The 13,184-nt window shown below is 37.0% G+C and overlaps 1 protein-coding gene across 3 annotated transcripts in view; it reads left to right on the top strand.

The window, feature by feature from the left end:
• The window catches only part of LOC139981663 (equilibrative nucleobase transporter 1-like), a 40,083-nt gene that overhangs the window by 9,939 nt on the left and 16,960 nt on the right, over nt 1-13,184 (top strand). The window contains exons 1-2 of one of the 3 annotated variants that reach the window (XM_071994231.1): nt 1,413-1,600; nt 7,321-7,702. In XM_071994231.1, the coding sequence (XP_071850332.1) occupies nt 7,365-7,702 (338 nt within the window). In that variant the 5' untranslated portion in view covers nt 1,413-1,600; nt 7,321-7,364. Of the gene's footprint in view, nt 1-1,412; nt 1,824-7,320; nt 7,703-13,184 lie in introns of those variants that run through there. The other 2 variants (XM_071994230.1, XM_071994229.1) reach the window with 2 other exon arrangements.

The raw sequence follows: 13,184 nt of genomic DNA, 5'->3' as shown, positions 1-13,184 counted from the left end.
AGGCTTCCGTGGAAAACTTCAACGATATCTTTCGTATAAACAACACAGAGTTTTTTTTATTTGGCATACCCCGACCTACCAGGACTTTTGTTTTTATCACAAATGAGACGGCATCGATTAATCGACCGGTTTAACCGCCTTTGCTTCTCCGTTGGGCGCGCATTTTTTTTTTCAATGCGCAGTTGCTCCGCTTAGTGGCATGCACTGCAACTTATTATGTGGCAGAAACTCTAAACTATGCCGCTTGATTTCATAAAGTCCAATTACTGAGTGCTCTTTGACAAATTTTGGATTGTCAAGTGGAAATCTAGAAACGTCGCAATTTAAAGTTTGTAAGGGATTTGAGCAAATCGTAAGTGTTTTTTTTTACGGAGATCCGAGGTTATATAACAAGGTATGACAAATCCTTATAGCCAAGATAACAGACTGTTATAAAAAAAAATAGCCACATTGCTTCACAAATTTTAAAAACTATAGCAGCTTTTGTATACACATAACCGTTTATTAGGAGTTTTTTTTTATATTAAGAAATTAATAATAAATTATTTCTTGTATTTTTAGCGAGTTCCTCCGCCGTAACGTTTAAAGATCTGCTTTCCCCAGCTGAGGTATATAGGCCTATTGATATATATCCCCAGGGACGTAGCTACTACTAACTTCTTTTCTGACCCCAACCCCCGCTCATGCATAATTTCTTACCCATCCTCTACCTCCTCTTCATAATTTGGAAGCTTAGTGTAGGTAACGGATTTCACCTTCTCCTTCAAAATACCCCCCCCCCCCCAATCGATGTATGAGATTGATAAATTAATATTAAGCACGCCCCGTTTCGGCATATTTAGCTTAGTTCTAATTGGTAGGGATCGATGACAGACTGTCCGTCTTCACGTTACATCATACTACGGAGCTTTTAAAGTGCCAATGAGATATTAATATATGTTAGGTGAATTATCTTAATATATTAATATGTGTGCATTAAGATATTAACAGATTTATTTATTTATTTAACATGAGAGGGTAAACTCGGTTAGTGTAAAGCTTATCCCTCCGAGGCCCTGATATGCAAAAGCTCAAAGTAGAATAAAAAATAAAATAATCATAATAAGAATAATAAGAATACAATCGTTAATAATGAGATGACAATCAAAAAGAGGAAATACGTTCAAAATTGACAACGGCAAAAATTGAGATACGAGATGTTAATATTTCGGTACTATACGTTGAGATGTTGAAATATACTGTACAGTTATTGGTATACTAGGATCTTGTGTGTCAATATTTCAACATCTCAACGTATATATACTGAAATGTTAACATCTCGTATCTCAATATTTGAATATCTTAATGCACACATATTGGCACTTTAAAAGCTCCGTATGATACGGTAGCCGTCGCGACATTTCCATTTCGATATTATTGTACATTAAGTAGCCTAGCCATGAGGCGATGTTTCCATGACAAGCCTGCTTGTAGGAGAAAAGTACGACAATTTTTGTTCAACGATTGTAAATATCTTTGATAGGTAATCACAAGATCAAGCCTCAAACGTACTAGTAAAGCAGAAACCAATGAACACGTTTTCACGAAAATCAACGGCATTGTAAGTAGAAAAGAATCAGGCTTATCATTAACAATCACCCAAGTGAAACGTTTTCTCATGCATATCCTAGTCAAGTAGTGCATGGGCTGGTTTCGCAAATCCATAGATTGCGTGGAGATAACCTCGCTACTACGTAAGGCAGCAGCCAAAAGATAGGCCTGGACGCGAGTTTATTTTTTGCAGTACTGTGTGAGCCAGTGGACGCTATATTACTCAATCATATGTGAGTATTTTCTGTCAATTACCTCATTGTATATTCATTGATAACATGTAAACAAAGATTGTGTGGAAATAAGGGTTACTTGACTTCTTACACTTAAATTACAGAACATTTCTTTTGTTGAAAAGTGAGACCCCAGTATCTTCGGGGGGGGGGGGGTGTGGGGAGGGAGGGGAACCAGTTGGCGCTATCTACCGGTACTGTGCCGAGTGGATAAAGGGGGTGGCAATGAGGCTTAGCAATCAGGAGGTTCAGCGTTTGATCCCAGGCTTGGTCATACTCATAGTAAGGTAGGTTTTTCATCCAAGCACAATCTATGGTTTTCCCATCTGAAACAACTTTCTAAATTAAAAGATTCCAAATTTGAACTAAAATATTGATTGGAAACCACCTGATGTGAAAGTTGTAATCCATCAGCCCTTGCGGAATTCTCCCATATTCGCTTAAGCGTCTTAAAAATAACTGCCTAATTATTATATTGCCCAATCATATAGTATTTTCGGTGAAGAGTGAGACTCAAGTGTCAGGGGGGGGGGAGTAATGTACTAACAAGAGTGGTTGTCTAATGCCAAATTGATACCTTAATTCTACATTAATCAAAATATCTTGAGAAAATTGGGACAATGATAACTGACAGAAGTCTGTCAATTGCACTGGTCAGATTGCACTGGTCAGATTGCACTGGTCAGATTTCATTTTCAGATGTGTAGAGCTACAGTACTTTAAGCTACAGTTTTTATTTGGTACTTACTCAGTCTGTATGTTCTGTAGGTAGTAAGCCTAAGTTAGGCATAGTACCATGTTTCATCACGCATTTATCCATATGGGGGGCACTCGGTGCCCTGAATTCAAATTACTTGTTATTTGTGTAAATCCAGTAAGTTATAAAGGTGTTCAATCGTAAAATTCTCCTGCAAAAAAATCTGAAAGGTGTAGACCTCCAAATTCCATTTTATATTTATCAGTTAAATGCCAATGTATTCTGCTTTTTGCTAGAAGAACGAAACAAAGGCATAAGTTTGCCATTTTCAGCCAATAGACAATATAGGAACTTAAACAAATATGGTAGAGTCGGTTATCAATGGTCAATCAAAGAGTATTCGTGACTTCTGTACAGTAACTGGTGTGTTGTAATTCAGGATAATGCCTGTGAGCTCTTGCTTTTGCCCAATAGATTTTGAAACAAGGAGCTAAAATTTTGAAACTCTAGGCATGAGATGAAAATGCTTTTTGAAAAAAAAATATAAGTGTATTGAACACTGTTACTTGAAAGATACCTAGACAAATGCTGTTCAAGATGTCCTAAAGCATATCAGACTGTTTTGAAAGGTTTTCTAATTCAATGGCATTATTGAACTAGAGATACAGTATTCCTTTTCTACAAAGAATTAACTCCTTTTGCAAAGAATGAGCAGAGTGAAAAGTTGTTGTATAAATTTATAAACATTTTAAAATGAAAAATGGACACAGGCATGTTTGGAAACACCACTGGTTGGACAGTTAGGGTTTTAAAGCCTGTATGAATTGAAATAGCTCATTATTCAAAACTTTGCATAGAGTGTTGACAGGTCTACGTATACATGCAATATAATTGGCAATTTATGTATTAATCTTGATATTACATTTGCTGCAACAACACCTAGGAATTCAAAGCGAGAACAAAGTGTAAAGAAAAAGAGTGGAAAGAAATCTCAAATGGTTGGAAAAACTTGGCCATTTTCTCAAAAAATGTTTCACAGAATATAAAAAATGTCATGTACTAACTCTCAACTACTATTAAAAGGATTTGTAATAGCTCGAGCAGAATTGGTAAAATGTGTCTAGATTTCACACCTGTAGGAAAACTGTTCTTTCTGGATATATTGAAACATTTTGGTTTAAAATTAGAATAAATACTGTAAAATCCTTAGGAGTGACTCACATGGTAGATGCCCACATGTATGGGAGCACTACAAATCTCTTGTGGTTGTTCTCACTTAATTCTTGGACAAATTTAACTCACTTGCTCTACATTTATAGTCAGACAGACATTTTGAATATTGAGCAAATTGTATGGCAAGGAAGCTGACCGACTTCTGATCTGTAAATATTTGCTATTTAATGCTGGTTTTAATAAATTAAAAGGGGGTTCGATTTTAAAGTATGTTGTTTGTTTAAATTTCTACGTGTAAAATCAGAGTAAATGCAATTTATCACCATCATCCATCATTTGATATTTGAGATCTTTTTAATAAGGTTTACTCATATCATTGAATTAATTAACCAAACCCTAACATGTGATGGTTGTATCTCCCACAGGTCTTCATAGGTCTGCAAGTTTAAATTTTTATTAATTTTTTTTTTTATAATTAATACAAACATCATCAGTATTACAGTAGTCTACAGGACTGTATCACTTCCATTCATATTACTGTACATACTGTAGGTCTCCCTTACATAGCTGACAACAATGCACATTTATAAGATTTATGGGCTGAAAGCTGTTTTTAACTACAAACTGGTGAAGACAGAACAGTAACTTCTAGCGGGTATGTGAACATGAAATAAGGACACAAAACAAATAATTGATTTAAACAGAGCATATCAGAGCTTGATTGGTTAGATATCTAACTACTGAATACAATGAGTGCATGTGTCCGGGGGGGGGGGGGGAGCAGCAAGCGTGACTGAGCCGTGCAGGTTGAATCACCCCATACAATTGGTGAAAATTACACCTCATATACTATTTCACAATGGATTACAAAAGAAGGAACAGAAAGTTACCCTGCCCACATATCTTACCTTTCTCTTTAAACAGAGGTAACTAATCTTCTATGCTATTGAAATGACAACAATGCAGACAGATTGGGAATGACATCATGCTGAGGATTTACTTTCTTGGAAGAGATACATCTGAAATTAGGTGCACAGACAGGGGTGGGGTTTCTGTTGTATATATAGAGAGTTACTGTGGAAGCCTGGAAGGTCCAAGTAAATTTAAAGTGATCTATTAGGACTTAGAAGTTGGAAAGTATATTATTATGTTCATGGCTTATAAATAGAAACTGTGAGTAATCTTTCTGGAAAATGTGACGTAGCAGTCTATGATTAGTTGACCAGAGGTCCAGGAGTTTCAGGGACGGCCCCTGATTCCAATGTTTCGTCCCGGTTAACTTGTGTCCCTGAAACTGTCCCAGATATAATAAGACATCCCTGAAATTTTAACATACGACATTTCATTCACAACAGATTTAGAAATCTTCCTGTCTGTTATACTTGAATTACACGTCATTAATACACCATGCAGATGTACACAAATACCTCGCACAGACAATGGCATTGAAACAAGAGCTACTTTAATGTTGGCTATCGGCCTATCCTACTATATATACTCTGGATAATGTACTGTACAAGCGAGACATTGTTTGCTACGACATCGAAGTCTTTCTCCTGTGCTGACCTATACAGTAGGCCTACTCCTGATTAAATGTCATGTCTGCGCTCAATTAGATTAGCACATTCTTCTCAAAGAACCCTGTCCCCTTAGAGTCCTTCCCCATGCCGCACATTCAACCTTCAACATTCTGTCCCAGATTCCTATTTACAAAATATGGTTACCTTAGTCTAGGAGGACTTCATGTTTGTACTACAAGCTAAGAGATTGTAAAGGTGAACCTAGAGCTAGGGCAGGAGGAAAATAGTGGTAAAATGGTTATCAATGCTCTCTGTTATAGTACTGTAATATCATACAGTGGTGGGGGGGGGGGGCAAGAGAAAGGCAGGTACATACTTTGTTATGTGAGAGTGCACATGGTATTTATTTTATTCTTGTGCTGTTTCTACAGTAGCTCTTGTTATTTATATATTTGTTATACCTTTTGCTACGGTATTCCTTCGTGATAAAGTTTGCCATTGCAGTGTTTCATTTGAAATTGTTTTTACTGGTAATTTCTGGCATTAGGCATGCATGCAATTGCTAGGCACATACTGTATCTATGCTTCTCTGCCTTTTGGCTAAGATCATGTGTAGTATCTGTTCCCTTTCGAGGGGAATGGTGATGCACACCCGACGATGATCACACAGTCTCGATGCAAGGGGGCTGCCCAGGGTTGAGAGCGGATCAGTCGCTCGATAGTTTGGTTTTCGTGCCCAGGTTCTTTCTTGGGTGACTTTTCTTAAAAAGTACTGTATCAATGCAGTCGAATTTTTTCTCTTCCATTTAGGACGAAATAAATTTCTCGGACCACGTCCTGCAGGTGGTACGGAAGGTAGTTTATACAATACATCTTTAGTATCTTGAAGCCTCAACTTTATGGCCAAGGTCATATATAATTTCAGACTGGATTGATATAAACATACAGGATCAAAATAAACACATAAACTCAATGTTTATTACAGGTGTTAATACAGACTGACCTAAGATAAAACAGTTTTTCTCAGGTTTTTTGCAGAATTGTGTTCCATTCCATTTTTGTTTTGATACTTTATAGGTGACATAAATCAATCAAACCATAATTTTTGGCTTATAGGACAGATCTTTGTGAAAAACTATATATTCTACCTGACAGCCAAGAAAAATCTTGCTCTATTTTGGGAGATCTTAATACCACATTTAACGTAGACCAATAATGATGGTTGGGCTTGTGACTGCTCTAGTTTTGGTCTTTATTTTTCTTACATAGCAAGTACTCACTGTGAGGGTTGTCACTTTGGTGATATAATATCCTTTTTGTCAGAATTTGAGGGGGCATGAGGTGGAAATTGCCCCCCCCCCAAGATTTCCCTTGCCCCCAGTTATGCCCTCAATCAGATCTGCTACTTATCTTAAATATATAGAACTAAGCTAATCATTAGTATTAGAAATGTTCAGCTTTCAATTGATGCAATGCATTAATGTGAAAAATTGTCAAATGATAGCACCACTTTGTGTCTTAGTCACTTGACTTGTAAAGAAACTTCCCAAAGGGGAGAGGCAACCTCTCTCTCTCATATCAGTGAACTTATTTCCCCTCAAATATATGCCTTGCCCTTAGTTGCCCCCCCCCTCCCCCCGCCCAGATTGCCTTGGCCGGTGCCGCCAGTCCGCCACTGTCTACCACTATCTTCTATTCACAGGTACCCAGTAGTCTCGCAGTAGTGATGAAGTTTTTATTAATTGCCCTATACATCCATTCCCACTACTTCCCTCTCTATTGTATCATTGCCACATTTGGTTTTGTATTTGGCTTAAATAACAGACTAACAAAACAGAGTAAAGATTAGCAACAGATCGAAGAAATTTTTGGCTAAAGGGGGATTCCAACCAGAGACTTGTGGGGTAGAAAAAAAAAAGGCTTGGAGAACAGTGCAGCACATAAGTTGCTAAAACTTGCTCACATGGAAGACTAGTGAATAAAAGTATATAACAGTAGATGGAGTGGCATATACTTGCAAGAAAGCATCTTCTTCTGTGTGTTTTAGTTAACATTCTAACATTAATGTCCTAAGGATTGATCTCTATCTTTCTCTCTTTTCGTCCAGTTTCTCCTTGCATCGACAAAACTACCCCTAAAAAGCAGAACCGAATGGCTTTCCAAGCAGAGAGATTCAGTATCCTGGGCTTTGCCATCTTTGAGATTCTCCTCTTTGGTGGCATATTCTATGGATGGCCAGCGATGGGGTTTGTTCTGAAGACCAGCGGCTACTTCTTGCACCTATGCCCTCTCGTGGAGAACTCCACTTCATGGTCTGCATCGTCTTCTGAAGTCCTAGTGGAAGAAGCACAACGAGAATCGTGCGACGAGCAGGATGCGATGTTGTCCTTGGTCTTCACCGTCGGTCTGTGCGCGTTGCAATCTCTCGTGATCCTGGGAGGACTCATCCTTGATAACTATGGCACAAGAGTTCTCCGACTGATCGTCAAGTAAGCATGAGTAATTAATTACATTTAGGCATCATCAAGTGTCTCTCGTGAAGTAATAGATAAATCAATCCTTCAGTCAATAGGACGATTTGGTCAGAATAGAAATTTGATTCCATATTATATACCTATAGGAACCACTGGCATGTAGTGTTTCTCCAAGAATTAGATTTCTCTTTTACTTGCGTGTATCTCCTCAAGTCCATGTTCTGTATTGTGTTCAAATGTGCCATCTAAAATGAGACCAGTTTTTGCAAGTTAGATCTGATGAAAAAATGCAGGATTGGAGTGGAAGCAGGGATGTAAAGTACCATCACTCGTAAATATTACAAGGAAGTTTTATATGATTTCACACACAATACAAACAGTCTTGCACCTAAGACCAGTACTGAATTTCAACATACATGTTGATTCCATTGTTATCCTGTTAGGCTTGTTAGCCTAACCACATTTTCACCAATAAATCACATCAAAGTTGCATAATTAGCTGGCCACTGATAAGACTTCAAAATGGAGGACACACCAATGAACTGCTGTAGGACATGGCATGACAGCGTACTGCATTAACCTGGCATGGGTTGCTACAGTTGTTATAAGTGATGTTGTAAAGCTTGTGGGGAATTTATGCTGTAGTTGCATTTTCTTTTTCATTCCCATCGGAAATTTCTCTACTTGAAATTAGGTGCCATTCACACACTACCTGAGTTGATATTATTTCCTATCTTGCAGTCTAACATAATGTGAGAAAATTTTCCCTGGCTAACACTAAGTCGAAAAATGCAAACAATCATATTTCGTTTGTTTTTGTATGCTGGTTGGAACTTGATGAAGAAAAACAATGATAACAAAAGAACAAAAATATGATGGATTACTGTTTGGAAGTAAAAACCATAACATAGCGCTTTCAGAGTTTAAACTTTTATCGCATCATATTTCAGACTTTTAGGATTTATTTATATCAAGGGATGAGAGATTTAGAACTTCAAAGTCTTTGGATTGCTTTGAGTCTTTTCTGTGAGATTCCCTTAGGTCTGTAGAAAATTGGACATCAATGTATTTATAGGTTTGATTGGCTTCTGCTGGATAAGGTTTTTTGTTGTTGACACTTTTGTATTTCTTGTTTCTATTATCAGTTAGCTGGAGATCAAATAGTTGACCTTTGTACTTATCACATAATTCTAGCTAGTCTGGACTGAGAAATATTCTTGTTCATTGTTATTAATAAGAATCAAATTAGGTCAGAAAAGGAAGTTGAACCATTATGCAGCCTTGGATGTGTCTGGCTTGGCAATGAAAAAGAAATTACTATTCATTAAGGCAGAGTTGTTTTCATTGAAGTTGCCAATTATAACTTTTCTAACTGAATTCCTTATTTTTAGCAAACTTTGTGAGAATCACTGAAATATGGCAATGATGGGTGATGGAATGTGTTATGTGACACATTGTGTTGTTGTATTGAACTGTATGATAATCCCACCACATGTACAATACTGTAGCTTGCATGAACTCCTTACTCGTTATTGTACGTACAACAGATGCCCTGTACTGAGTTCTGGTAGTTACTATATTGCTTTTGTCGGAGTGTTGTCCTTCCTCTCAAAATGCTGCTCACTTTGAAAAGGAGAGGCCAAAAGACTTATATATATATCTCTGTAATGTTAGTAAGTCTCCAAAGACCTGGTCAAAGTCTTTCTTTGCAATATAATGGCCAATTTTAGGAGGTGGTTTTGGTTCATTCGTTAGCAAAATAAATATAAATAGTTCACTGTGAATGGAATATGAATGCCATGTTTATTGCATTCATCAAACACAATTGTTAAAGCCCGGGGTTATTGACAAAATTGCTTGAATTAACTCAATCGGGTTAAGAAAACGATGTCTGCACTTGGCAGTGCATGTACAGTAATATGTGACAAAATTCCACTATCAAAATAAAATAAAACTGTTAGCAAACTGCTTATCCACTAGAGAGCCTGTGTAGGAGAATGTGTAAAAGTAAGTTGACCTGACGTTTCCATCCTATCAGGATCTTCTTCAAAGGCTAAATGACAAGTAACAGTAACAGAAGGGACAAAAACATGCACAGAATACAGACAGGTTAATGAGCATGGTGTGCACAAAGAGATAGATAGATGTAAGGAGATTAGTAGACAAGGGATGGAGAGAAGAAAGAATTTACCAACAGGGGAAGAGGAGAGGTAGGAGATAAACAGTGGAGGGACAAAGAGAGGATTAAGGGAAGGGGGAAGGGAATAATCTGGTGAAGGACAAAGACAGAGAGGTGTGGAGCAAAAAAGGAGGACTTTTGTGCTGGACACTGCAAGATGTTCCTCACAAGAATGATCTTGTACTACTATCCTTCTTTACCCAGTGACTTTATTGGCTGGCTTTCACAAGTAAGAGTAAATAAATACTTATGCAATGGTGAAGAGAGCTGGGACTCTCTGATCTTTGAGTTATGACTTCACGTGTCTCCTATACGTACTGTACATGGACAAACATATCTGTACATAACACATTTATGTCTGAAGTCAGTGGTGTACACTGTACATGACATTTAAAGGGTGTGAAGACTCGCGGAAAAAGAAACGTCTAATGCCGGTAATCTGACCTACTGTAGTTTGGCAGCCAAATTAGTCAGCACTGACCAAGGAGCTTCTCACAATATTGACTGAAGTTAGGTTCATACTACAGAATATATGTCATACCAACCGTTATTATTCAACATAATATTGATTCAACTATTTAATGAGTAAAGAAAACATACGTGCAACTATTGAATACATATTGCTGGTATGAATTAGTCCAGTTTACATAATTACAACAAACATTTAAAACCTCTTTTCAAATTAGCTGCTGTACTACTGTAGCTGTCTGTTTAAAGTTCATAGATCTGTGGAGGAGACAAATATGTGAAACAGGTTTCAAGCTTTCCAAGTTCATTATATCCCTACCAGCCTTGAGCAATAAGGAATAGGGATTACATGTCATTAATTCCTTAGTGGTAGGTATACACAGTAGTTGCACAGCTTTATAGTAGCTACACAGTAACTGACATACTGTACTTTAAACATTACCAATGATCATTGTGTGTTAGCATTTTTTGGTATTTGTTTGGGTTGGGGGAGGGGGTAGGGGGAGATGTGATCGGATGGGATGGAGGAGAGGAATATATCTAATTAAATATATTCAAACTATGGAGAATGTGCTAGCGATAATTGCAAGTGGGTTGGAATCCAATTTTTGGTACACTAAGCTGTGTGGTAAAGAGAGGATATCGGAAATGAAGAACCAAGTCATTCCATCCATCACACGCTGCTGAATGTGATTGGCTAGGCTTTAACTTTGGTTTGCTAGTTTTCCATTGAAAGCCCATCCGTCTGTCACCTGTCCTTGGACTGAACAATGTTGCGGTACGGTTGCTATGGGATCATATCACCGTATCTTAGATGGGTAAATGATAAAACGGTACAGTATCATAGACATTGTACAGCTGGACATATTTGCCTAGAGATGTACAGTAGAATGATCCATCCACAGTCTTAACAGTATAGGATACACAGAATAGCCTAACACTGAAGCTTATTATATAAATATCTATGATAAAGTGTATTCAATTGTTTTTTTGTATTTTGTATTTGTTTTGTTAAGCGCATTGGACCCTGGGATTTTGCACTATATAAGCACAGGTGTTATAATAATAATAATAATAATAATATATGGTTCAATGTTCTGTAGTTCTGTACATATTCTGTTGTTTGCACTTCTGTACGGGCTGAACAGATGGCAATGGTCTATAATAGCTGGTACAGAGATCATCGTGTTTAGTGCTGGTAAAGACTAGCTGTAAAGCTGGACATATTTGCCTAAATGTACAGTAGAATGATCCTTCTACAGTATCAACAGTATAGGATACTCAGAGTGTGCTTGTGCTGGTAAAGACTGTGAAGCAATTAATGTTGAAACTGTCTTATACATATAATTTTTTTCTATTTAAAAGAGATGCAAATGTGTCGTGACGTAACAATTGTGTAGTAAATAATACATTTTTTATCATTGAAAGCCCATCCGTCTGTCATCTGTCCTTTGACTGAACAACGTTGCGGTACGGTTGCTATGGGATCATAGCACCGTACCTAGAGTGATGAAATATAAAACGGTATCATAGACACAGCTGGACATATTTGCCTAGAGATGTACAGTACAGTAGAATGATCCATCCACAGTATTAACAGTATAGGATACACAGAATAGCCTAACACTGAAGCTTATAATATAAATTGAGTACCATCATGGATACAGACGCATTAATACGGTTTCAATGTACATGTTTTGTTGTTTTACATTACTGTACAGGTTGAACAGATGGGAATGGTCTATAAAAGCTGGTATAGAGTTATATTATCATTGTGTTTAAAGTGCTGGTAAAGACTACAGTAGCTGTGAAACTGTCTTATAGATATAATATTAATAAAAATAAAGAGAAAAGAAATGCACTTGTGTGGTGACGTAACAATTGCGTAGTAAATAATACAATTTATACATCGTCACTGTTCAAATTTTCAAGAAAATTCATTCCTCCTCGTAGCAGTGGTTGCAAACCACAGGCAGATCAATAATCACTTTTGATCGTTATTTCTGTGTTTGTCGGGCTATATTTATTTTGCAGCTATCACCTTCGGTAAATAATGACATAGAATTCTCGTCGAGAGTGTAAACGACGATGTTTCATATTGTGATAAAAGAAGTGGTTGTGCCATTTCCCCTACAGTGTGTACAGGTCTACTGGGGTTCACACAGTCACAGGGGTCAAATCGAGATTATTGAAAATGGGTTGTACAGTACATAGGTGTCGCGTTATGTATACTTTAACCGTGTGCAAGTACTGTAGTGTACAGATTGCATAATTATATCCCACTACCTTATAACACACTCTAAATAGAGTCTCAAAGTTAAAGAAAGTTTTCTCTAATCTATAAAAGTTGTTGTTGGAAGTGGTCATTAATTAATTCCTCATTGTCTATGTGTTGAAATTTCTATTCAATCTGTTCTGTTTTCCAAAATTTAGGGAAGACTGTTCCATTTGTTTATTTATTAAAGTTATCTACAGTACTCTGTCATCAATCTGTGTCTTGAAGTAGGTCCTGCTAGGGTCAAAGATTCGGCCCTCATATCTATTGTGTAGGTCTGTAATCTAAGCAGGCTCTATGCTGTAAATTGGCAGTTTTATGTTAGATAAAGAGTAATTTTATTTGTACTTTAGATGTGATTTGGCTGACATGAGACTTCTCCTTAAACAGAGTGAGTAATAATAATTCTAATAATTATATAAACAGCCAATAAACAGCCATATATTTAAGTTCCCAAACAGACTGAAGATTTGTTGCATTTCATGAAGTCTTTAATTTTCATAGCAGCAAAAAAGCAATAACTTTATATATATATCTGGTTATCCCGAATCACAGAAACTGAATATAGTGCAAGG

Source organism: Apostichopus japonicus, chromosome 15 (assembly GCF_037975245.1).
Source record: "Apostichopus japonicus isolate 1M-3 chromosome 15, ASM3797524v1, whole genome shotgun sequence".
In the NCBI taxonomy this organism is placed as follows: domain Eukaryota; kingdom Metazoa; phylum Echinodermata; class Holothuroidea; order Aspidochirotida; family Stichopodidae; genus Apostichopus; species Apostichopus japonicus.
The sequence above is the reverse complement of the archived record's forward strand: the minus strand, read 5'-3'. Positions and strand labels throughout refer to the sequence as shown.